This window comes from Bos javanicus, chromosome 4 (assembly GCF_032452875.1).
Source record: "Bos javanicus breed banteng chromosome 4, ARS-OSU_banteng_1.0, whole genome shotgun sequence".
Taxonomy (NCBI): Eukaryota; Metazoa; Chordata; class Mammalia; order Artiodactyla; family Bovidae; genus Bos; species Bos javanicus.
In genome coordinates, this window is record NC_083871.1 from 61,283,141 (window position 1) to 61,309,890 (window position 26,750).

Below are 26,750 nucleotides of genomic sequence, written 5' to 3' on the forward strand. Positions count from 1 at the left end.
TACAGGAAATGACAGGCAAAGTTGTGGGGTGGGAACAGTCTTATTTAAAATAAGACTTTTTTTAAAAGGTATTTCCTGGAGAAAAAGGATAGAGACTGTGTAACTAAATGTCCAAGTGATACTAATAGATCCACAATGCAAAAATGACCCAGGAGAAGAAAAAGGAAATTTAGCTAATGGTAAAATATGTATGAAGAAAAGATATTTAACAGCATAAGGGAATGCATTCAAAAGTGGTGGTGTTTTTCAGTTACTTTCACAGTTTTTTCTTCTTTCTTTCTCTCTCTCTCTCTCCCCCCACCCCCATTTTTGGTCCCCAGAAGAAGAAAATGACATAAACTGATATGATTTTTTTTCACATATTCCAGAGTCATAAAACTGGGAAATGTGGGAACATCAAAATCAAATTGGACTTTGGGAGAGCTAAACCCTACATGTTGGGAAATAGCCACTATAGGTTACAGTGGAGTGCAGATAATGTAATAAACCAGAAAATTCCAGTTGGACAGGCTACTATTTGTTACAAACTTATATAAGCAATGCCTCCATGGGTATATGCTACTGTGTGCCCTGATGATCAAGCAAAGGGTTGGCCTTTCCCCTTTTTTAGACTGCTAGGGAGCCATGTCATGTCGTCCTTGGAATTTTCCAAGTCCTTGAGTAAAAAAATGCAATATACATATCCATGGTTCTTTGGACTATAAGTTTCAAGAGTGAGGGCTTATATCTCTGTGAGTCCGTGTAATGGCTTCCTCTGCAATTCACTCATGAGACTCTGAAGGAGATTTGAAACTGGAATAAGGAAACACCGCAATCAAAGGGAGAAAGTAATGAGAAATTGAAAAGATTTGACCATAACAAATTGCAGGATCAAATGAGTATTTCCAGAAGTAAGCCCCTCATTGTTGATGGAGAATCTGCTTATGCTCAGATGATTGCTCTCAGTGAGTCAGAAACATCATTATGGCTTCCAGCCAGGAGAGTTTTATATCTGGCTCAGAACCTATTCCCCAATTTTCTTTCCAATCACTGATTACAGTTGCACCCTCCATTCTGAAGTTGTAGTTTTCCAGAAGATAGAAGCGTGGTCCTCATGCTTTAGAAACAATGGCTTAAAAATGCTAGATTGCCAACAGTGAAAATGCTACCAAGGTAAGAGAACAATTATCTTCATTTTCATGTTGATTACAACTTGCCCCCTTTGCCCGTCTTTAAGACAAGCAAACAAATGGCTTTAACAAATGACTTTCGTCTTTACATTCAATTTTACAGATAGCAGAGACTTGGAGGTTATATAATTTAACCTTGGCTGTCTGCAAGCAGAGCACGTGGTCCGAGTCTCTGAATTCCAGCACCTTCCCCACCATTGTCATGCTGTTTTCCAAGGATAAATTAAGTCTGAAATTTTAACACAAGCCAGATAATATCACCAAGGCTCAGGGGAATGGCAAACTTAGCTCCTATGGCATGTGGATGATTTAATGCGAAGGATCAGACGGTTGGAAGAGCGCTGGCTCTGTATGCCTAGCACCTACGCACCTGTGTGGAAATTCATGTAGCCCAGGGACAAGCGTAGTCACGAGCATATGATTGATAATGAAAGAAAAAAGAAATATTCATTCAACCAGTCATTTCTCTGTGCAATCATTCATTCATTCATTCCACAAGTTCTTCTAAAGCATCTGTGTCGTGCCATGAATTATATATTAGGGATGTAATAGTGAATGACACATAATCCTTCTCATCAAGGGTTTTGTATCCTGGGAGAGAAGAATGACAGCAAACTGGTAAGACTACAATGTAGAAAGTGTTAAGTAGTAATTACTATTATCCTTATTTTATAGATGAGGTAACCGAGGCTTAGTGTTGATAAATAACTTGTCCCAAGTTACAGAGCCAGTAAGTTACTCTGTTCAGATTCAAATGAGACATGTTTGACACAAAAAGCCTTGCTTTTACTCCCACTCTGGGAGATGTTAATGGGTGTGCTAGAAAAGAAAATTGTTGTTAAGTTTTAAAAGTTTGGGAAGTCTGTAAACTAAATTCCCTGCTGGGAGAGCCATTGCACATATTAGCCTATTCGAGAGGTTGAGCCACTTTAGGGTAAGGAGTACCATTTGGAAAGGCATTTCGCAAACATTCAGATGTTTCAGCCAAAGCACACTGCACTATATTGACAAGGATGGGAAAACATGCAGAGAATACAGTGCACCCGGGATGCTCCAGATCTCAACATAATGTCCCTCAACATTTCAGGAGTATGAATTAGACAGGACACAGTCACAAACTGGTCCTTCTCAGGTTCTGTGATGTTAAAGAGTTGAATTCTGGTACACTCAGGAGTGAAGGAAATAAAGAAAAATAGTATTATTAGACATGAGTTTCTACAGGGAATAATTTTTAGTGATCAAGTTCTCTGCTATCAATTATAGCAGCAGTAGATTTGAAAATTACAGAAAATGCCTTTTCTTCACATCACACTTTGACAGCAGTGACAAGCTCCCACAAAGGAAGAAGCCCCCTGGGACATAAAATGATGCTTTTAGACGTGAAATTTTTTTATTGTCAAGAAGCAAGCATTTATGAGGGGGTTTAGGGGTGGGGAGAAGCTCACTGATCTACTCCTGATCTTTTCTAAAAGTTTATTAGGACAAACTGCTCCTCACTCCCAAATTTAATGACATAAATTAATTTACAAATGGAGCAAGGTTTGAAAGAAGCTGTTCCTGAGGACTTGACTGCCCACTGGAGGTAGTAAATGCATAAATAATTCCAGTGGAAGACAGAAGAGTTAAGAGGAAAGGACAAATGGGGCTTTGAGGCCATTTCTGTTATGTAGGAAGACAAATGGAGGGAGCTCCTCTGCTTTTAATTTTTCATCAAATAGTGGCATGTCTGACCTTTGGGTGGAATTTGCGGTCTATTATTATATCTGTGTTCCTCTATATCCTACAGTGACTATTTTCCAATACATAGGATTTAGCTTTACCAAAAGCATCTTTTAAAAGCACTGATGATTTCTCTTATGATGGTATTAGTGCACTTTAACTGTGGGAGACAGTGCTGCTCTTGTCAAGCCAAGACCATACACATCTGCCCTCAGCGTTCCAGGGGGGACCCAGAAGCAGCAATTATGCCCAGCACTAAGGGGTCAGAAGGTACTTGGCAAAACCCTTGTCACTTCTTCTCCTCCTTTTTCTTCCTTGTCTTTATTCCTCACTAAACATTGGTCTCCCTAGAGAACTGAGCTGGGTTAAAATCAGATCAGTTCTCTCAAGGGGATCCAAATGGCCCTTCCTAAAAAGATGTTGCCAGCACCTTCTCTCTGCTTCATCTCACTTCCACTTGCTGTGCTTACTGTACCTGTTCCTGGCACCTCCTTGCCAGAACGGGAATTTCAGGAGACAGGAGTGTCTGTTCAGCCCCAGATCTCAGGGTCCTCACTACATCCCTGTACTGGGAACAGATCATTTCCGATAAGCAACAGGGCAATGTGTATTGAGTTCTTTTTTTAAAAAAGTATTTATTGCTGAATTTGTGCTCATTATTGAAAATTTAGGAAAAAGTTATCACCGACTATTATTATGGCATATTTCTTCGCAAGGGCCTTTCCAGGTGGTGCGGTGGCAAAGAATCTGCCTGCCAACGCAGGAGACGCAGGAGATGCAAGTTCGATCCCTGGGTCTGGAAGATCCCGTGGAGTAGGAGATGACAACCCACTCCAGTATTCTTGCCTGGAAAATTCCATAAACAGAGGAGCCTGGTGGGCTATAGTCCACAGGGTTGCAAAGAGTAGAATGAGCACACACACACACACATTTGCAGGATTTTTTTTCTTTTCTGTATGTGCAAAATCTGATAACCTATTTTTTCCTTGCGTGGCACAATATCATAAATGTTTTCTTTCACTTTTATTTCTATAAAATTTTATTTTATTTCTATAAAATTTTATTTCTATTTATTGAGCACTTACGATGTATCAGAAACTGTGCTAGACTCTGTAGATGCTTGAGATGGGCCTCAAATTCAAAGGGATATTTCCAAAGCAGAGAAACAGGGGACCCATAATTAAGGCAGAGGAACACCACCCTCAATGTTGTGGAGAATGAACTTTAAGCTAACAAGAGCCGCCAAAAAGGAAATCATGACGGAAATTTGCACCTTCTGCACTGGGGCTTTCAGACCCAAAGGCAAGTCACTGAGCTTAGCAAAGCAGGCAAGAAGACAAGGGTTCAGATGGCATCTCTTTTGGACATTGGCTCTGAGATCTACAGCCAATTTCTTAGCTTTTCTGCATCTCAATTTCTTCATCTGTAAAAAGGTCATATCTCTCAGAGATGCTGTGAAGATTAAATAACATAATATTTGCAAAGCACTTAGCATAGCATCTTGCACAAAGCAAATCCCTTATTAAAGAGAGTGATTAACATGAAATTGCTTTCCTGTGAGTTATTTTATCAGAAAGCTATAGAATAATGCATTTATTGCTAAGTGACAAACAAAAAACCTAACTTTGGAAACCCAGGAAAAGAAAAGATGGGATACCAGTTGTAATATTGTCTAACTTTATTTTTATAGGAGACATGGACATTTACACTTGAGAAGGCCAGACAGATTGTCAAGAGATCTCCAGCTCTGGTAAGCAACTGACAGGGAGAATGCCAGCATTGTTCTTGGCATGTTCACCTCCCTCTGGCCCCTGCTCTCCCACTCCGAAGGCCAGGAGCTACTCCTGACACAAGCCTGCAACACTCCACAGTTGGATTGGGACTGAAGTAGGAATATGAGCCCCGTCCTCTTTTTTTCTCTTTTTTCTCCTCCCTTCTCTCTACAGCTGCATTTCTCACCTTCAGTTGGAGCTGGGTAATCCTTAGTTGTGGGTTCTGCCCAGGGCATTGTAGGATGTTAGCAGTATCCCTGTCCTCTATCTGCTAGATGCCACCCCCCACCATAGTCACCACAACCAAAAATGTCTCCTGGCATTGCCACATATCCTCTGGCACTCACTGTTGAGAATTGCTGCCCTCCAGCAGATGACATTGGAGGAGACTATAGCCTCCTGCTCCATCACTTTCTAAATATGTGATCTAGGCTGAGCCTCAGTTCCTCTATCAGTGAGATAGGGACAATGACAGCATTCCTTTCTCAAAGCTAGGTATCAGGACCTAAGAGAGTCCATGTGTGTGAAGTGCCTAGTATCATACCTGGGACTTATCAAGCACTCAACAGATGCTAGCTAAAATCATCACCATTATTATTCTTTTCCCCTAATTTTTCCTCTTTGCAATCATAGTTTTATTTAACAGACAGAATGGTTAGTTCAAACTGGCTATCATTAAGTCAAGTATTTGACTAGGGCCCTGGTGGTCATTCAGCCCCAGATGAAAAGGAAGCAGAAAGGTAAACCTTTGAAGAAGTGTCTCCCCTGATGCTAGCAGTTCTGGCAGGAAGGAGGCATTCGTCAGAGATGAGAGGACATGGCCCTCATCCTTGGCTTCTCCCTGTTGGCCCAGCTTATCCTTCACTGATGCAATACAGTCAAAGTAGTATTGATTTGGCAACATGGAAATGAAGGGGGAGGAAAATTCCTTGTGGCTCAGCCTGCCAGATTTAGCAAATAAAAATGGAAGATTAAATTTGAATTTCAAATAAATAATGAATAATTTTTAGTATAAGTATGTCCAGCACAATATTTTATTTGGCAACCCTACTTGAGGGGGGCACATGGGTTTTGATGTGCAAGTCTGATACATGTTGAATGACAGCATGAAGACATTTCTACACAATCGATTAAGCAATCATAATGCCTGAAACGTCAATTATTATTTAATTCAGTGAGTAATTAAAGGCCAACCATAACTGGTTCAATTAATCCTCTTAAGACATTGAACAAAAAATTGAAGCTTCACATGAAACCTTGACCACCACCTTCAGAACTCTAAACAGACTGGAGAATAATACCATTTTTCTTTTAATTCTTCTCAACTTGCATCTAAAAATTTATTCTCAGAGCCTTGTTTACTTCACTAGCATAAACTGCCTTGGCATTGACTCAAAGGCTAATTAGGACTTTACAATTTTTCATTTCTGTCACCAAAATTGCCAGCATAATTCATGGGGCAGGATTCCAATCATGCCTTGCGAGAAGCAAAAAAAAAAAAAAAAAGAAATCAACTGAACAATTCAACAATAAAAAAAAGCTCCTCAAAAATATCCTGCAATTTATTTACTCTCTAAATTAAAGCCATCAAAGAAAAAATAATCAGGAAATGCAAATAAGAATCTTTAAAAAACTGCTCAGAGGATATTGCCTGCAATTAATTCCATTGTGATGGCCGATGTAACTGTAGACCTAGCCAGAATGCAGAGAAACACACAGTAGGTTGCATATCATTTCAGCACAACCTGTCAGAAAATCCAGACTGGGGATTAAGTGGATTAAGTGTTGTGGCTGGGGAGCCGGGTCGGGGGGTCGGGTAGGGAGGTCTTCGTGGATTTGACAGATCACTGAGCATCTAAATGTTTAGAATATTTGAGTTATGTCCTCAGTTTATTCTCACAAAAATGCCTAAAAGGAGCGAGCATATTTTTGTTATCAACCCCATTTTATAGATAAGAAAACTAAGAATCAGATAGGTTAAGTAATTTCCTCATTCCACATAGCTTGTGAGTGGGAAACCCATCATTTAAGTCCAGGTTTAGCTTCTGCCCAGTTTCTAACCCTTCCACATTACACTAGCTTTCAACCAGACCTCCTCAGTACTGAATTTCAGGAAGCACCATTCACACCACAGGCTGTGTGACTATTAAAATTGTGCAGTGTACAATCTGTACAGCTGAACCCGATGGCCCTGATGGTAAACCTACCTACTCAATAGAACCATCTGGAAAGACTAAAAATTGCCACTGTTCAGACTTGCCCTGGGCTTCCCAGGTGACTCAGTGGTAAAGAAACCACCTGCCAAGCTGGAGACACAGCTTCGATCCTTGGATTGGGAAGATCCCCTGGAGGAAGAAATGGCAACCCACTCCAGTATTCTTGCCTGGGAAATCCCATGGACAGAGAAGCCTGGCAGGCTATGGTCCATAGGGTTACAAAGACTCAGACATGACTGAAGCAATTTAGCACACATACAAATTCAAGTAAAATAATATATGACAATGGTTTAAAAGTATTATATCACTCAGAAATTCAATTTTAAGTTGGTTATGTACAGAAGGGGGCTTCCCTGGTGGCTCAGGTGGTAAAGAATCTGCCTGCAATGCAGAAGAGAAGTTATGCTCTCCCTTTGAGCCTCTATTTACCACATTCACCACATTCTCATTTATTTAACCTCTGCTTATTGTTCTGTATTCATTTAACATCATGGGGTGGGCAAAGCTCCAGATGCAAGTAGAAGTTGGCTAAATAGATGGCAAAAATGAAAATGTTGCCTGAATCCTATGCTCCAGGAGAGCCCAGATTTGGGACTTTTATTTTAGATAGGATTACACACAGCCAGATGTGCTGTTTTCAATCCATCTCTGAGATAAAAACAGCCCCCATTCTGCCTCTGTCTAGTAAGGTTTGAATTGAAAGGAAGGGGCTGTCAAATATGCAAGTGAGGGTCTCTGCAGTGCTGCTCTGTGTCCATCTAAGTTCCCTTTGCACGTTGTAAGAAGACGTTAGTCTTTCCCATACCATGTGATGAAAAGGCTGGATGATCAAAACATCTGTCTTAACAGAAGGAGTTCTGGGGATCCCTGGACAAGTTACATCACCTTCTGCCTACATCCTAGATTCAACTTCTGCACAAGGAATGTCAAAGACAGCTGCAGCCTTCAGGCTGAATTCTAACAGTGAACAGCTGTGCATTTTATTCCATTGTATCTCCTGTGTAGTAATTATCAGCCTGTCCTTATAAAATGTTTGATGTATTGGTTATCATCTGTGTTAAAATCTACATTGCCATTAGGTTAATTAGACCAAGGCCTTCAGACAAAGTAAATATAAAAAGAAGTAACTCAAACTTTCAAGTGCAACCTGACTCTGGATCTTAGAATGTGTCTCTACCAATTGCCACCCATGTTATGGTGTAATTGCACGCCAGAATGTGTTTCACAGTGTGTCTACACTGCTCAGCTCACTCAGTTACCAGTTCTCCAAACATCCCATCTCTGTACCACAATCCCCCCTCCTCCCACCTTCCATCAGTGGTTCCCAACCGGGGGCAATGCTGTCCCCCATCACCTCTCCTGGGGACATTTGGCAACAAGTGGAGACATTTGGGGGCTACTGACTATAGTGGCTAGATGCCGGATATGCTGCTAAATAGCCTACAATGCACAGGACAGCTCACAACAAAGAATTATTCAGCTCTGAATGGCACTAGTGCTGAGGTTAGAAAGCCCAGGACCAGGCCTTGAAGTCTTTATCTGCCAGTGGGTTTTTCTGTCCCATCTTGCCTCCTCCAGGCTTTCATGTCTCCTCCAGAGATGTCTTTCTGAAATACATGTGATCTCTCCCAGGATTCCCCACTGCCCGCAAGACAGCACATGATGCAGCCTTCCAGGCTCATCCTATGTGTCCTTCCTTCCATGGTCCACTGCATTCTCCTGGCTCCTTATGCTCCAGCCAGGTTGAAATGTCCTGCAAGATGCCAGCCCCACTCATATGCCCACAGCCCTGTGCCGGGTGCTTCCTCTGCTTCTCTGGCTTTGGTGTGGACTCCAACTACCTGGGACCTTTTTAAAATACAGATTCTGATTCAACAGGTCAACTGTGTGGCCAGAGACTCTTAGTCCTAAGACTAAGATGACATCCAGTGCTTCTGGTTTGTGATCATACTTTCTTCAGCCAGAGTCTAGAGCAGTGCTCCTCAAATCTTAGTGAGCATCAGAATGACTTGGAGCTATGAAAACACAAATTTCCAGGCCTTCCCCAGGCTTTCTGAGTCAGTAGATTGTGGTGGAGCCCACGAATTACATTTGTAGCCAAGTCTGCAAACTGCCTTTGAGTTGAAAAGCGTGGAGCATCTGTCTCTTCCTTTCTCGCCTGCCTCCTCCTCCAGTTCCTAGAAAGCCATATTAATGCCTGGACCACAGCAGCCCTCACAGAGCATGCTAAGAGCTGGGATTATCCACCCCTATGCTCCACTAGACAGTAAGCTCCATGACGACAAGGACAGCCTCTTCTGCTCCACCTCTTGCATTTAGTTGAGGACACTAGTCAGGATTGTTCCTCATTCTAGAAAGTTGTACAAAGATCACAAAGATCCTTAAATATCTCATTTGTAGCCAGAAAAGGTTACTTGTCTGCCTTTGCTAGGGTCAGAATACTGACAACTGTTAGTAACACTCACAGCCATCTGAAGGACTCTCTAGGTTGGTGAGAATTACCACATGCTTCCCCGCTATCCAAAAGTAGACCATTCCTATGAAGTCTTTCCTAAGGCTAAGCAGCAACTACCTTAGCACTCATCTTGCTAACAGATGCACACAATAAGTGGAGATCAAGCACAGAAGCTCACAGACATGGTTCAAAGCTATTTCTCCCTGATACCTAAGTGTTTAGTGTGGTTTCTGGGGAAGGAGCTGGGCAGGGCCTCTCTCAGTACTCGAGGTTACTCATTGGCTCCACTCTGGCTCCTGGACAACAGATGATGAACACTATTTTTGCTTTTCGCTTTTTTTTTCTGTTTTTATGAAAGTGAAAACTGCTCTTCAGATTTCTTTCAGTTCATGAAAATAGATACTAACGTAGGTCTTTCATCGAATCAAGGTGGCGAGAAGTGAACGTTAGAAAAGCAGGAGGTACCTGTCTCCTTTTCTCTCTTTGTTGATAAATGCCAGTTCCTGACTTTTTCTACCCAGTTGTTTTTCCTTTTGTCTGTGAAAAGCATCACAGGAACTGCAATACTTCTAAAAGCACTGTTTAATTAAAAAAATAAAAAGCCCAGGTTTTTAATTTATCCCCCAGCTAGAGTCTTATGTAAACTGCTGTCTGAAATCCCTTTGTTCAGGAAACTCTGGGGGCTTCATCTGCACCCCTTCCACCCCTCCACCCCACCCCCCACCCCCCAGGGAAGGGGCCTTCCTTCTTCCTAAGCCATCTCTCCTGTTAGTCTTTATTTTATCTCTTAACAGGACGGAATTATCTTATTTGAAAACAGTCTTTATTTTTCAAATCCTTTTTTAAAGCCACTGAAGATAGGGAGGAGAAGAATGTTGTCTGAGTAGAATGGACCAAGATGGGTCTCTTCTTTTGGGAAGAGCTGGAAAAGACAAGAAGATGGGACTAGCTGGCTGGGGGAAGAGAGACCTTCAAGCAAAGGAGCCAGCACACAGGTGCAATGAACTTAGAGTGTGGGGACAGGAACATGGGGTAAATTGAGTTAAGTAATATGGCCCAGATTCTGGAGAAAGAAGAGGCCAGAAATTCAAAATGTGGAGCCAAGAAGAGAGGAAGTACCTTTAGAAACTGGAGAACCATTCCTTGAAATAAATAACTCTTTCTCTTTTTGCTTTTCTCTCCAGACGTACTCCAGAAGTGGTGCTGGTATTTGTTCACTCCCATTTTTGGCCAAGATCTGTCAGAAGATTAAACTGTATGTATATGAATGCCCACTCCTGAGCACTAACAGGGGAGAGCATCTTTAATGGTTTCTGTTTTCTAATGATGAAAATGATCTTCAAGTTAAAAGGCATCTTTCTGAAGGTGAAAGTGTTTCTTGCTCATGACTTGTATAGAAATCAGAAGACAAATTAGCTTAGAACAAATCATTTTGGAAATATACTGAATACCAGCATCTTTGAACCTCCAAGCCTGACTTACAGTCCTGGGCTGGAACACAGCCTGCCTGCCAGTGCATGCTCACACCGGGGACAGGACAGCCCCTCCTTGCTGTGTAAGATCCGGATGAGGTCAGCCACCCATTATGGTGAGGACTCTCTGAGCATCTTTAGTGCAAGGCACTCAAGAGGCTGGTAAAGGACCTTTGTTTTCAAGAGCGCGACCTATTACCTAAAAACCTGAGCTCTAATATCTATGAACAGGATTCCAAATGCAGACATACTGTCCAGAGTTCCCAAGCCCTCCTGTCTCAGTTTAAAATCCCATGCTCCAGCTCACTCTAAGATTGTGCTGGGTGTCATAGTAACTACTGTTCAGACTATTGAAAGATGGAACAGTATCCTGAGAGGCACGTTGGACTAAGAGGCAAAATAGCATAGGTCTCCTTCCACCCAGCTCCTTCCCTTGTAACTGTGGCACGGTTGCTGCCTGCCACTGTACGGCCACTATTCCCAGGGCCAGATGCTGAACTTCCACTGCATTTCTGCACTGAATTCTCATAATTCCATCACTATTCCCATTTCGAAGATAAGGAAACTGAGTCTTACAGAGGTAATTTTTCCAGGACTTCTTTCCAGTGGTTAAGACTCTGCTTCCACTGCTGGGGGCATGGGTTTGATCTTGGTCGGGGAACTATGATTCCACCTGCCACGTGGTGTGGCCAAAAAGTATGAAAAAAAAGTAACTTTTCCCAACCACAAGGACCCAACATACACCCCCAGGTATATTGGACCACACTTGTTCTCTGGAAACATCCCCTTTTGGACTCCTCTGCAGTGCTGTGTCTTGAGCCAGATTTGAGGACTTGAGCCACTTCATGTCTCCGAACCTCAGTTTTTCCCATGTCTCAACTCAAGCTATAGAGCCATTTGGGAGGTTTTAAAGATGCAGACTGTTGGCCTGAGCCCTGGTGGGGGAACATGGCAGGTTCCTAGGCTCCTGGTTAACTATGTCCTCCCGAGTGCTCACATTCTAGTTCTGGAGCCAGACCACAGGTGCTACATGTACAGATAATGCTATGACTCAAAATAATATTCCTTCTCTGTAGCATATTCACTGAGACCATGCCATCTGCCCGGGCCCCTGTTGCTTTTATTCTCACTCTCCTGCAGGCAGTTCCTATCACTTGAGTGCATTCTGGTCCAGCCTGGCTCTCATTGTGAAGGGATAGAGGGGAGAACTCTCCAGAGATGAGAGTCAGGCCTTATACCTGAACTGAGAGGTTGTATTCATTTCTTAAGGCTGCTGTACTGAAATACCGCAACCTGGGTAGCTTAGAACAATAGAAATGTATTCTCTCCCAGTTCTGGAGGTTGAAAGTTTGAAAGTAATGTGTGGGCAAGGTCCCTCTGAGACTCTAGTCCCGCTGATATTCCTTCAGAGACTCTGGGTGGAATCTTCCTTACCTCTTAGCTTCTGGCAGTGGCTGTCCATCCTTAGCAACCCTGAGCTTGCAGCTGCATCTCTCCATCTCTGCCTTCCTCTTCGTGCATGGACATCTTCCCTGTGTGTCTGTCTTTTCCTTTTAAACCCAGTCATATTGGATTAGTTCAGTTCAGTTGCTCAGATCAGATCAGTCGCTCAGTCATGTCCGACTCTTCGCGACCCCATGAACCACAGCACGCCAGGCCTCCCTGTCCATCACCAACTCCCGGAGTCTACCCAAACTCATGTCCATTGAGTTGATGATACCATCCAACCATCTCATCCTCTGCCGTCCCCTTCTCCTCCTGCTCTCAATCTTTTCCAGCATCAGGGTCTTTTCAAATGAGTCAGCTCTTCACATCAGATGGCCAAAGTGTTGGAGTTTCAGCCTCAGTCCTTCCAATGAACACCCAGGACTGATCTCCTTTAGGATGGACTGGTTGGATCTCCTTGCTGTCCAAAGGACTCTAAAGAGTCTTCTCCAACACCACAGTTCAAAAGCATCAGTTCTTTGGCACTCAACTCTCTTTTGGTCCAACTCTCACGTCCATACATGACCACTGGAAAAACCATAGCCTTGACTAGACGGACCTTTGTTGGCAAAGTAATATCTCTGCTTTTTAATATGCTATTTAGGTTGGTCATAATGTTCCTTCCAAGGAGTAAGCATCTTTTAATTTCATGGCTGCAATCACCATCTGCAGTGATTTTGGAGCCCCCAAAAAAGAAGTCAACCACTGTTTCCATCGTTTCTCCATCTATTTCCCATGAAGTGATGGGACCGGATGTCATGATCTTAGTTTTCTGAATGTTGAGCTTTAAGCCAACTTTTTCTCTCTCCTCTTTCACTTTCATCAAGAGGCTCTTTAGTTCTTCACTTTCTGCCGTAAGGGTGGTGTCATCTGCATATCTCAGGTCATTGATATTTCTCCCGGCAATCTTGATTCCAGCTTGTGCTTCCTCCAGCCCAGAGTTTCTCATGATGTACTCCGCATAGAAGTTAAATAAGCAGGGTGACAGTATACAGCCTTGACGTACTCCTTTTCCTATTTGGAACCAGTCTGTTGTTCCATGTCCAGTTCTAACTGTTGCTTCCTGACCTGCATATAGGTTTCTCAAGAGGCAAGTCAGGTGGTCTGGTATTCCCATCTCTTGAAGAATTTTCCACAGTTTATTGTGATTCACACAAAGGCTTTGGCATAGTCAATAAAGCAGAAAGAGATGTTTTTCTGGAACTCTCTTGCTTTTTCCATGATCCAGCAGATGTTGGCAATTTGATCTCTGGTTCCTCTGCCTTTTCTAAAACCAGCTTGAACATCTGGAAGTTCACAGTTCACATATTGCTGAAGCACGGCTTGGAGAATTTTGAGCATTACTTTACTAGCGTGTGAGATGAGTGCAACTGTGTGGTAGTCTGAGCATTCTTTGGCACTGCCTTTCTTTGGGATTGGAATGAACACTGACCTTTTCCAGTCCTGTGGCCACTGCTGAGTTTTCCAAATTTGCTGACATGTTGAGTGCAGCACTTTCACAGCATCATCTTTTAGGATTTGAAATAGCTCAACTGAAATCCCATCACCTCCACTAGCTTTGTTCATAGTGCTGCTTCCTAAGGCCCACTTGACTTCACATTCCAGGATGTCTGGCTCTAGGTGAGTGATCACACCATCATGATTATCTGGGTCATAAAGATCTTTTTTTTTACAATTCTTCTGTGTATTCTTGCCACCTGTTCTTAATATCTTCTGCTTCTGTTAGGTCCATACCATTTCTGTCCTTTATCGAGCCCATCTTTGCATGAAATGTTCCCTTGGTATCTCTAATTTTCTTGAAGAGATCTCTAGTCTTTCCCATTCTGTTGTTTTCCTCTATTTCTTTGAACTGATAACTAAGGAAGGCTTTCTTATCTCCCCTTGCTATTGGTTGGAACTCCACATTCAAATGGGTATATCTTTCCTTTTCTTCTTTGCTTTTCCCTTCTCTTCTTTTCACAGCTATTTGTAAGGCCTCCTCAGACAGCTATTTTGCTTTTTTGCATTTCTTTTTCTTGGGAATGGTCTTGATTCCTGTCTCCTGTACGATGTCATGAGCCTCCGTCCATAGTTCTTCAGGCACTCTGTCTATCAGATCTAGTCCCTTAAGTCTATTTCTCATTTCCACTGTTAATTGTAAGGGATTTGATTTAGGTCATACCTAAATGGTCAAGTGGTTTTCCCCACTTTCTTCAATTTAAGTCTGAAATTGGCAATAAGGAGTTCATGATCTGAGCCACAGTCAGCTCCCGGTCTTGTTTTTGCTGACTGTATAGAGCTTTTCCATCTTTGGCTGCAATGAATATAATCAATCTGATTTCAATGTTGGCCATCTGGTAATGTAGGGACCACTCTAATGACCTCCTAAAGGAAATCAGTCCTGAATATTCATTGGAAGGACTGATGTTGAAGGTGAAGCTCCAACACTTTGGCCACCTGATTCGAAGAACTGATTCATTGGAAAAGACCCTGACGCTGGGAAAGATTGAAGGTAGGAGGAGAAGGGAACAACAGAGAATAAGATGGCTGGATGGCATCATTGACTTGATTAACATGAATTTAGCAAGCTCTGGGAATTGGTGATGGACAGGGAAGCCTGGCGTGCTGAAGGTCCATGGGGTGACAAAGACTGAGTGACTGAACTGAACTGAACTAATAACCTCATCCAAACTTAACATCTGCAAACATCCTCTTTCCAATAAGTTCCCATTCACAGGGACCAAGGGTTAGAACCTCAACAGCTCTCTTTGGTGAACACAGTTGAGCCCACAACAGAGGCACTTTTCCTATGTTCCTCCATCCTTCATCTCATCAGCTTCATGGAAGCTAAAGCCACTGAACAGCCCCCAGTCTGCTTTGAAAGTATCTCAGGAGAAGAGAAGGCTGTGCTTCTGACCCACATTCAGAACCTCTTAGTTTAAAAACTTTTCCTGGTTCATCTGCCCACATGAGTTCCTGTAAGCCAGCTGTGCAAAGTGCTGGCCTAGATCCCGGAAACAGTTATCAACACTGCTTTTCATGAATAGAGGTGGAGGCGGACAGCATCAGGATATGAGGAGTGGAGGGGGAATATCAGACATGAAAGAAGATGCTGGGAGGCTGAGAGACAGCCAGGTCCCTAGGTCCCCCGGCCCCTGATCATTTCATCATACCTACTCTTGTTGAATTGAGACTCCTGTCTCCTCCTTGCTGAAATCATCATTACATTTTCTGTGTCAAACGTGGGCCTGCAGGACCAAAACGACATCTCTGCAATTGAACCACCTTTGAAACACTGAATTCAAGAGCATCTGTGGCCAGAGATTTTCCTGGCCCAATTTAAAAGGGAAATTCTTTTTATGAAAAAGCAATATGTTTTTTTCTTCTTCTAAAACATTGTGCTTCTAGTATAATTCATACCAGGTCACAATTTATTCAGTGCTGTTTGGTTTATAAAGCACATTTAAATGCAACCTCATTTATTCTTCAAATAACCTGTGGCTCAGTGATAATAACGACAAGGAAGAATAACCCAGTACTGTCTCTTTACCAAGAACTCTTGTAAATGCAGCCCTGTTAGCAGACCCCATTTTTGTCCCCCTTTTTAAATATGTAAAGTTATTTTCCCCAAGTCACAGAACTAGTCATGGATACATATGATATTTGGACCCAGAACCATTACACTATCTGTCCCTTGACCCTGAGCCCCACTTTCAGATGAACAAGTTGGTTCTAGTTCATTTAATGCCTGACCCACTAACACAGTCAGCAGGTAGTAGAGACAAGACCCACATGTCTTCTACTGCATTAACCCTTCCGTAAAATCCCCTCCAATAAGAATGCCTTTCCTGCTCCTTGCCTCTCCCTGTGCCCTGCTGTTTGTTCTAATGCCGTCAAAATGCAATGGGGGCATCTCCACACATGGTAAGAAGTTTTCCAGCTCCCAGCCTGTCTTCAGCCATGTAGCTAGCCTCCTCGGTACCCCACACTCCCCGGCACCTGCTCCTGCACCCTGTTCTTCCCTGGCTGCTTCCCCATCAGTCTTCCACACCTACCAACAGCTTTTGAAGAGTGAGGAAACCATTTCTTGGTCAACTTTTTAGCCCTGGTCCCTACCACAGTGCTTGACCTCAGTAGGGACTCAGTGAAGAAACAAATGAATAAACAAAGAAAAAACACTAATTTATTAGAGACACAAATGTGTAGGATACCAGGCTACTACCTTGGGGCAACCAACGATTTTGTTGTTTTCTTCTGATCAGAATTCACAGTGCCTATACACTGCCTAATTTTTTTTTATTGCAGCAATGGTGAGCCAGGAGGGTCCCCTCTTAATATCGATAATTTATTCTTTTTATTGAATTTCCAAATGCTTAAGCCCACCTATGTATTATTTCACATAAATTCACACAGGCTATCATATCCTGTGTTAATTGCATTTTTATTTCATCGTTCTTGGCTTTTTTCATTTGTTCCTTCTTGCTTTTGCCCTGCTCTTGCCACTCACCTCAGTCCCTATCCCCACCACACAGTGAGCCACGTAAACATGCCAGGAAGTGTCTTTCCATGGTTTGCTCTGCTTTCATTGCATCTTACAGAGATGCATGTAACACATCCACGTGCAGAAGAAACAGAGGCACTCTGACCCTGCACTGCTGCCTGGGATTCAAATGTGAGGCAGATACTCATGGATACTTTATTTTCCCTAGTTTTCTTTTGTTGTAATGCCCCAGTTTCATGACACAGTTTTAGGCGTTTTGAGCTTGAATAGCTCAATATTATGTAACGAATAACATTCAGCTGCAGTCACAATTGCTCACTGGGTCAAGCTTGTCAGCCAGACCCCAGGCAAAGGGCAGGAGCAGCAAGCAGGTGATCAGCTGCACCAGCCAAGGTGATAACTGGAGTTCTAGGTATCTTCACTGTAAGTTCCCTGTTTTAAACATCTTTGCTGCCACAAACATTAGTTTCACCATATAACTAATTAGCCATGAGGCTAATTACACAATTAAAGAGACTTTATTACTAAATACAAAATATCTGAATATATTTAAAGGGTGAAAAGTGAAAGTCAGTCATGTCCAACTCTTTACAACCCCATGGACTGTAGCCTACCAGTCTCTTCCATCCATGGGATTTTCCAGGCAAGAATACTGGAGTGGGTTGCCATTTTCTTCTCCAGGAGATCTTCCCAACCCAGGGATTGAACCTGGGTCTCCCACATTGTAGGCAGATGCTTTACCATCTGAGCCACCAGGGAAGTCCATCTAAAGGGTGCGTAGATTTAACGGCACTACTGTGCAGATGACTGACCTTATTCTGTGACTTGTGCCTGAGCACTTGTCTTCCAGGGCTTTCATTCTTAGTGTTTTACACGTTGATTCGCCTCCTCATTCGGCATCACAGTTTTTCTTTTTGCTAAAATTTCTTCCTTTGTTAGAGGAGGTATCAACTTCCAAATACTAGGATGCATATTTATACCCAAGCTTTGTATTGCATCCCATTCCTGTGCTTTTGCCTAGAAAGGAGCCTGGTGGGCTACTGTCCATGGGGGTGCAAGAGTCGGACACCTCTGAGCACACACACATTTGTATTGCGTTAGGAAGGCCTCTACACTGTTGTGTGATCCTGGCATCTTGTCATATGTCTGTTGATAAACATTCCAGAGGTTTATGGGAAATGTGAGCTCAAACCCGCGATTTTTCAGGCGCTCAGCCTCTTTCTCCTCTACTGCAGTGTGTTTAGAAATAAGAAACTGGCTCTTGGGGCAAATCATCATCATTTGTCATGATTTTTGTATGATACATATCAAAACAAACTATCAACCAGTCATTTTACCTTTTATGGCAAAATTGTCTTATGGCCAATTAGTTACACAGTGAGAATGTTTGTAACAAAAATGCTTGCTGTGAAGGTACTTACAGCAAAGAAGTTTACAGTAAAATTATCTAAAAATAACGGGCATGCATAACTGGATTGGACATTGTATGGCTGGGAACCTGAAAATCTGAAGAGAATCCATGGGTTGAATTGGGGATATATCCAGAAACTAAAATGTCATAAGAGGAGACAACTTAGGCCTGTTTGCCCAGTCCTAGAAGCCACCCTTGGAATAGCTGTTAGCACTGTGCATAATAAAGAAAAGAGCTAATATTTTGTGAATACTTATCACATGCTTGGCACAGGTCTTCCTTGCTTCACATAACAACTCATTTAGTCTTTGCAACAGTCCAAGGAAGCAGGTACTGACATTGACCCCATTTACAAATGAGCCAACAGATGTAAAAATGATGAAATAATTTGCCTTAAGGTTATGTACAGCAGACCTGAGATTCAAATCCAGGGAGTCTAATTTCAGAACCTAGAGCTATGTTATAGGGCTTCCCATATTTTTCCTTCCTACTAGAATGCCTGTCACCCAATTACTTGCTTTGAAAATGCTTTCTAATCCTTTAACTTTCACTTTAAGATTGCCTCCCTCCCTGTAGAGAGGGAAATGTCTTCCCTCTGCGTGCACAACCCTCTTAGAGAATTTTCTCCATAGCACTGTAGCTATCTATTAATGCATTGTTTTCCCCAACCATCACTGAGTTCTTCTAGCATAGGAAATGTATCTAATACTCATCCTTAATATCTAATATGATGTCTGGCACATGGTAGGGACTTCAAAAATAGCTATGGAATGAATGAATGAATATTTTGGCATACAACCAGGTACCTGTAAGGATACATAATGTTTCAAATTTATATACAATTTTGCAGAAGCAATGATAGTAAAAGTCAACAATGCTTTATCCAAAACCTTGGAGCCAGATGTAATTTGGAATTCAGAATTTCCCAGATTTTAAGAAAGTGACATATCATGCGTATACTATAACTCCCCACACTCACACTCTTAGCACTCCTAACTAAACACATTTATATTTCAGCAGTGAAATATATGGATAGTCATATTAAGTAGGGTATAGGTTATGAATTGCCTTAGATTGGTTTAGGTCAAATTTTGCCATCAAATAAATTAGCTTCAACATTGAAAATAAGAAACCCCTCTTGGTTTTCAGGACTGTTTGGATATGCAGGCTATGAATAAGGGATTGTGGAGTTTATGTAAATTGCAACTTATGAGATTTAGGATGGCCGATTTACCCACATATGTCTAGAATGTATGGTTTTGGTTAGTTACTTTGAGCCTTTAAAATAAACAAGTAAAGGTTAATTTAATGACCAAACGTTCTAATTCTAGAAATAACTCATTGTTCCTTCCTTCACAGACAAAGTCTCACCCCAAAGGTGGCAAAGGTAGAAGGAGATAGTTTTGGCATCATTGAGAAAGACCTTTTACCCAGTGCTTTTTCTCAGATTGATAATACGGCTGTGTGGGTTTGTTCATCCTCTCTCTCCTCCCTACCCCATCCCTCTCCCTCCCCCTCTTCCTCTTATTCTTTCTCTTGCTCTGTGTCTTTCCTCCTTTTCTCAACTAGGAGCCTAAAACAGCTATCCAAGAGGTCAGATACATACATAGGAGAACCTTACCTATTCTTACAGGGGATGTCATCCGCAAGAGATCTGTAAAGCGGACTTCCAGTGGCTCCACCATCCCAGAGCTCCTAAGACAGGCTCCACACCACCAGTTAGGCTCCATGCTTGCTCTGGCTGAATTCGCTAGCCTGGAGACTCTCAGAACTGCTGAGAAGCTCTTGATTCAGAAGACCATTTACTAAAACCTATAAGGGAGCATGTTACTCTCTCTACATTCTAAGCTCCAAGAGTAACCTCACTCTGCCGTATGATGGCACTTGCCTGCTACTCTGTAAGTGATTCTCCTAAAGGGAAAACAGTGTTTGCCATTTGGAAGCTGGGGAAAGTCTGGTAGTGAGGACTTAAGGGAAATCCTCGCTCAAAGGAGGTATCTGTAGTTCTTGGCATTAATTGCTCGATCATCAATCACATCAGTTACACCCGGCTCTTAAAGGGGAGTGACAACTAAATGCCTAACGGGTCTCAGATGAAGTGATTTAAAAGAGGAGAAACTTAAGAAAAGACTTCTGTCCCAGAATGTGTAAAATGTGTAAAATCTCTAGTACTAAGTTCATTGACTGGACCAAAAAGGCAGTCTCCTTTCCTGAGGACCTCAACAGCCATACCCCATGGCCTCTAACACTTGAGTTCATTATGTTTTACTTACCCATATAGGCCAAGTAAATGTCAGAGAGAAAATCATTCTGTTGAGTGGCGAGTAGGAATAAGCAAAGTTGGGCTGGTACTCAATTTTATCTTTACTTTTTAAATTTTTATTTAGGCCCTTAATTTTATTTTTAGAATGGGGTTTTGTTAAGTAAACTCAGCACAGTCATATCTAAACATGTCTGTATTTATTTTCACAAACACGCTTTCTTTTTTCTTAGCTCACAGGTGTTTCATTTTCTTTCTTCTAGAAGTATACAAAATTCTGTGCCATTCAAAGATGCCGATTCAGACAAATATAGTGATTTCCCAGTAAGTATTGTTAAGAGTAACCAGACGTTCAGTAAATATTGCATTGCTTCCTATAAATTTCTTTCCTTTAATAAGACAAGATTGAATGCCATTTGAATGTATTATTAATTTGATAATACACCATTTTATAATGTTTATATACCTTTATGCTATCTCCACATGGACCATCAAAGTGGATCTTAGTCCTAGACTGTTTTCATTTCCTGAAGCCATTCCCAGCTGGAATTCTCCATGAGGATAACAGTTATCTTGAAAACATGTCATGAATTATTTTCAAAATTCTTAAATATATTTTAACTTACTTTTTAAAAGTGTATATGTGTTTGTGTGCACATGTTTGATTTAGAACAGTTAGGATATCATAATATTCTCTGTGAAATTCAACAAGCAAGTAACAGATGTCACAAACTTTCCAAAGTTGATGGGATCTCAGATACTCTACCTGGCAATTCGAGCAATAAAAGAATTGTTTGACATCATCGTGGCTCTTAATCCTTTTGAATCAGACATGTCAAAAATATAATAAATCCATGCAAATAACCAGTTTGGCTAGAGTTTTTAATTATTCAGTAAAATTATTAATCGTTGAACAAAATAAACCAATTGCTTTGGGGCCTGAGAAGGTTGATGATTAATAGAGAAAGTTCAAGGAGTTGGATGGCCCTGCTGTGTGTGGAAGTACACATAGACACATACACATGAACACACATGTACACACAGACACGCGTGTGTGAAACATGCATTTGCATAACCACCCATGTGAATGTACACATGCTCATGACTTGCAAATTCACACAGGTGCACCCCCATGCTGTCACATATTGGCACACACACAACAGTGCACACACACACACACACACACACACACGCACATGCACACTCATGCTACACCTGTGATTGGCCCTGGCACCATATTATATTTCACCTCACTCGGGAGGTCGTAGCATATTCACCTTAATTTTCTTGGTGATCTCTGGTATTCCCAGACTATATTTGAATTTGAAACTGCAGATGTCAATCCCCCTCTGACAGCTCAGACTGGCCTTCACCGTGGACAACATGAGAGCAGAACTGACCCTTCCTGTGTGTGCCCTTCACTTTCAGACACTGCGGGGCTTTTATTGGCGAGGGAGAGATTGCAACGACAGCAACAAGATGGCATACCCAGGCAGAAGGTAATGGTCTCTGCTCATCACTGATTTTGAAAATTACCTTCTGAAAAGGAGGCGGGAGGCATAATTATCTCCTCCAGCCTAGGGGATTCGTGCTTATAGAGAGAAGGGACCTCCGTGTCCTCACTGAAGTAAAACTCAATGAAAAAAACCAGTAATTGTTCATTTTATTGCCCCGCAAAATGCTCATCGAGCATTGCCAAGCATTCTGCATCATGCTGCGTGGTAAACAAATAGAAATATGAGTTTACAGTCTAGTGGAAGAAACAAGTGAGTAGACAGGTTATTGTGGACATTTATCCATCCGCCTGCTCGAGCTCTACAGGCAGCCCTGGGCCCAGAAAGAGTAGCCTTTTCCACCAAGAGTAAGGCAAGGACTGCAGGGAGTGGAGTGCCGGTTTCATTTTAGTCCCAGGATGATGTTCAGCCAATCACATCTCAAAACTCAAACTGGATATGCCAGCCTTCATCTTAGCTGTGACTACAGTGCTGAAGCATTAACCAGATGTTTGGGACTTTAGAGGCGTAACTTTAATGGTGTTGCCTGTCTGAAGAAAATAGACTGCAGATGTGTTCATTACGCTCATCAGCACCATTACCCAACAATACCACCCATGAACGTAGTCAGTTATGAAAAGGCTGCATTTGGTCCCCAGCTCCCAGCAAGTACCCAAAGCCAAGAGAATGACAAAGAGGCCGAGTGAGGGTTCTGTGGGCCACAACACACAATGGTGTGTGGCATTTTCCCTTGAAGAACCTGTTGGTCATCAGTGACACTTGGTGTAGCACTCATTGATTCATTCCTTCATTTGTGAAGCTGACATTCAGAGTGATAAATATATGCTGAAGACTAATGTGGCTGTCCTCTCTGTAGGCCAGACAACTGGGACTCATATCAAGATTCAAACTGTAACGGCATTTGGGTAAGCAACTAAATTCAGACTTAACCCTATTCTCTGGCTTTCTGCCCTCCTTACAAGCCCATTGCCTGTTTGCTTAGTTAGACCTGAGGAAGAAGATAAGATGGTAGGCTAAGGCAACTCTTTTTCTGCTGTTTGAAAGAGCGGCATAGAATCCAATCACACGTGAAAAGTGTCAATGATGTAATGAGAGCTGAGGCTCTCTCAGTCACAGCCACTGTAAGTCTTGTTTAAGGTCACTCACATCTAACCCCTTGGTTCTGTCTGAAACAGTGTGAAATTAAATGAATCGTGGTGTTAGCAAACTTTTTACAGCAACCCAAACAGCTGGTGGAGCAAATCACACGCTGTCACCGTTTCATTGCAGCCCTTTTTTTCCTGTTTCATAAGGCTAGCCAGGCAGAGTGGAAATTACCTGTAGTTTCCCCACTACCTACATCCCGAAGCAGCTACGCTGCTACCCTGGTTCCTCATGAATAGATTAGTAGCTTCCAGTAGAGAAAAGGGAAGGAAGGAGAAAAGCCAAACACTTATCTGAGGACAGTAATGGCAGCAAATCTAAATTTTGTGAGGTCTTGAACTTATAGGATTTGAGGGGTCCTCACCCACTCCCGTGTTCTTGCCTGGAGAATCCCAGGGACGGGGGAGCCTGGTGGGCTGCCACCTATGGGGTCGCACAGAGTCGGACACGACTGAAGCGACTTAGCAGCAGCAGCATGAAGGAAAAAGTATACCAAATACAAAATCAAGTATAAAAGTATGATTAACTAGAATGATAAAAGAAATCTTAACAAATTCCTGGAGTCTTGGAAATTCAGGTCACTTTCTTTTGAGATCTCTTTTCCAATTTACCAGGAGTGCTTAAGTGGAAACATTGTTCTGACTGCAGCCAGACTCCTCTCCACCTAAAACACTCTACATCTCCCAGCTGCTCCCAGCACTCACACAGGCAGGGATCATACAAACAAGGGGCCTTGAAGTTTAAGATTCCACCCCACTCCAGTACTCTAGCCTGGAAAATCCCATGGATGAAGGAGCCTGGTAGGCTGTAGTCCATGGGGTCGCTAAGAGTCGGACACGACTGAGCGACTTCCCTTTCACTTTTCACTTTCATGCATTGGAGAAGGAAATGGCAACCCACTCCAGTGTTCTTGCCTGGAGAATCCCAGGGACAGGGGAGCCTGGTGGGCTTCCGTCTATGGGGTCGCACAGAGTCGAACACGACTGAAGCGACTTAGCAGCAGCAGCAGCAGCTTCAAGATAAATTGCCTTTGAATGGCTGCCTTATTTGCTTGAATGAAGAGGAGAAAGTTTCTGTAAATAGTTTCTTCTCTCCAGGACACTGATGGTCTGTTATTTCTGAGATGTGGAGAGCAAGACAGATTGTACCCCAGTATAGCCCACCCCACCCACCCTATCATTAGTCAAATTGCCTTCTCATGAGAAGGGGAAGACATCACCCCTAGTCTTAAGGTATGGAGGTGTCAGGATCCCTAAGGCAGCTCTTGTTCTGTTAGAGTCAAGCTTAGCTGTCCTGTTGGATGACACAGAGGTTATTAGTATGTGAAGCTCCTATCTTTGTTCCATGACCCCATCCCTGCCTCTGACGTGTGACCCCACCTACATATGGAAGGCCAATAAGAGACAGTGCTCAGTTCAGTTCAGTTCAGTCACTCAGTCATGTCTGACTCTTTGCAACCCCATGAATCACAGCATGCCAGGCCTCCCTGTCCATCACCAACTCCTGGAGTTCACCCAAACCCATGTCCATCGAGTCGGTGATGCCATCCAGACATCTCATCTCTGTCGTCCCCTTCTCCTCCTGCCCCCAATCCCTCGCAACATCAGAGTCTCTTCCAATGAGTCAACTCTTCACATGAGGTGGCCAAAGTACTGGAGTTTCAGATTTAGCATCAGTCCTTCCAAAGAACACCCAGGACTGATCTCCTTTAGAATTAACTGGTTGGATCTCCTTGCAGTCCAAGGGACTCTCAAGAGTCTTCTCCAACACCACAGTTCAAAAACATCAATTCTTCAGCGCTCAGCTTTCTTCACAGTCCAACTCTCACATCCATACATGACCACTGGAAAAACCATAACCTTGACTAGATGGACCTTTGTTGGCAAAGTAATGTCTCTGCTTTTTAATATGTTATCTAGGTTGGTCATAACTTTCCTTCCAAGGAGTAAGCGTCTTTTAATTTCATGGCTGAAATCACCACCTGCAGTGATTTTGAAGTCCCAAAAAATAAAGTCTGACAGTGGAAACCCACGAGGAGCCCAGAGAGCCAAGACTCAGAGTTCATCATCAGTTAATAGGAAAAAGACACATGACCTTCACACCTATCCCTTTCCATAGAGGAAAAATGACTCCCAGAACCACAAAATCATGAACTCAGAGAGGATTTTGCAACCACCAAGTCCAACATTTCCCTAACTGTGTCCAGGAACTCCGCTGTCAAGTGGGAGGTTAAAAGATACAGAAGGAGGGGTGCTATACCCAGGTTTAGAAAGTACTGGGTCAAATAAGCCTAAACAGTTTGCTTTACTTCCGAATTTCTCAGCGTCTTTAATGTTTTATTGCACACTGGGAGCCCCCAAGACCAAGAGAGTGAACACACTGTTTCCAATACATCTCTGACCATCGGGCTCTTCCTAGAATCCTGTTAATACCATTACTATCTAGTGGAATGCCAGTGTTCTCCAGACCAGAGTTTGACAAGCAAAACAAAACAAAAAACATAACTATATATGTGTATTAACTTTTCCTTAGGGTTATCCAGACTCTGCTTGAACCTTCCAAGGACCAGTTACTCTACTAATGCACAGACCTAGCATTCAGTGTTAGAAAGTGCCCTCAGCTATGGTAACCCTGTCCAACTCACAAGCTCAACCTCACTGATGGGTTTCTCAGTCTCATTGTATCAACATTTGGGATGATGTCTTATCGTCCAGGCTGCCTTGAAAAATGTAGGATGGTTAGCGGCATCTCTGGCCTCTCCCCACTAAATGCCTGTAGCTCCCCCTCCCCACACTGTAACAACCAAAGATGTCTCCGGGCATTGCCGAAGTCCCCTGGGGATGAGTGCAGGGCAGGGGCGGGTAGGGGGCTGCCTTAAAACCAGCCCTGTTGAGAATCACTGCTCTAGAAACATCACTCCTTAGGCACTGGAGAAGTCAGGATACTTAGAGCTCTAGTTTAGAGACCGCTGAGCCCACTCTGACCCTGTGTCCCAGCACTGACTGGACCCTCAGTGCTCCCTCCAGTGACACTTCCAGCACTCAGAGCCCTGCCCTGCATCCTTCTGAACAAGATGGTCCAGTTTCTGGATCTCTCCTTGTTCCTGCCCCCAGGTCCTTAAAGCCTAACTCACGTAGAATGTTGCTACCTTGGATTAAGGGCTCAAGAGACTTTAAAGGATTTTATCTACTGATTTGCCTTTGTGCTTTAAAAGCCATCTGGGGAGGATTTTGTACTTGTGTCTCATAAATTTAAAAGCAAACTGCTAATCTCATCACTTCTCTCTTAAAGGGTGTTGATCCAAAAGATGGAATCCCATACGAGAAGAAATTCTGTGAAGGTATGAATGGTAAAAGTCAGTGTACTTATCCTAATAGAATATTCTTTTCTAGTCTGAGTCAAATTGAGTCGAACAGACAAATGAGGAAATGCCTGATGCTACAGCATAATGAGTTTAACTGATTCCTTTATTGGGTGACTGGAAAGTTATTAGAGGGATAGTTAGGGAGTTTTGGATGGACATTACTACTTTTAAAATGGATAACCAACAAGGACCTACTGTATAGCACAGGGAACTCTGCTGAATATTATGTAACAACCTAATTGGGAAACGAATTTGAAAAACAATAGATACTTGTATATGCTCAACTGAAT

At 42.6% G+C, this 26,750-nt stretch overlaps 1 protein-coding gene across 2 annotated transcripts in view; it reads left to right on the plus strand.

The window, feature by feature from the left end:
• AOAH (acyloxyacyl hydrolase) overlaps positions 1-26,750 on the plus strand; it is a 182,945-nt gene that overhangs the window by 54,797 nt on the left and 101,398 nt on the right. Inside the window, exons 5-10 of one of the 2 annotated variants that reach the window (XM_061414123.1) lie at positions 4,579-4,638; positions 10,516-10,586; positions 20,703-20,763; positions 21,796-21,938; positions 22,810-22,858; positions 26,388-26,436. In XM_061414123.1, coding sequence (XP_061270107.1) covers positions 4,579-4,638; positions 10,516-10,586; positions 20,703-20,763; positions 21,796-21,938; positions 22,810-22,858; positions 26,388-26,436 — 433 coding nt within the window. The remainder of the gene's footprint in view (positions 1-4,578; positions 4,639-10,515; positions 10,587-20,702; positions 20,764-21,795; positions 21,939-22,809; positions 22,859-26,387; positions 26,437-26,750) is intronic. The other variant, XM_061414124.1, reaches the window with a different exon arrangement.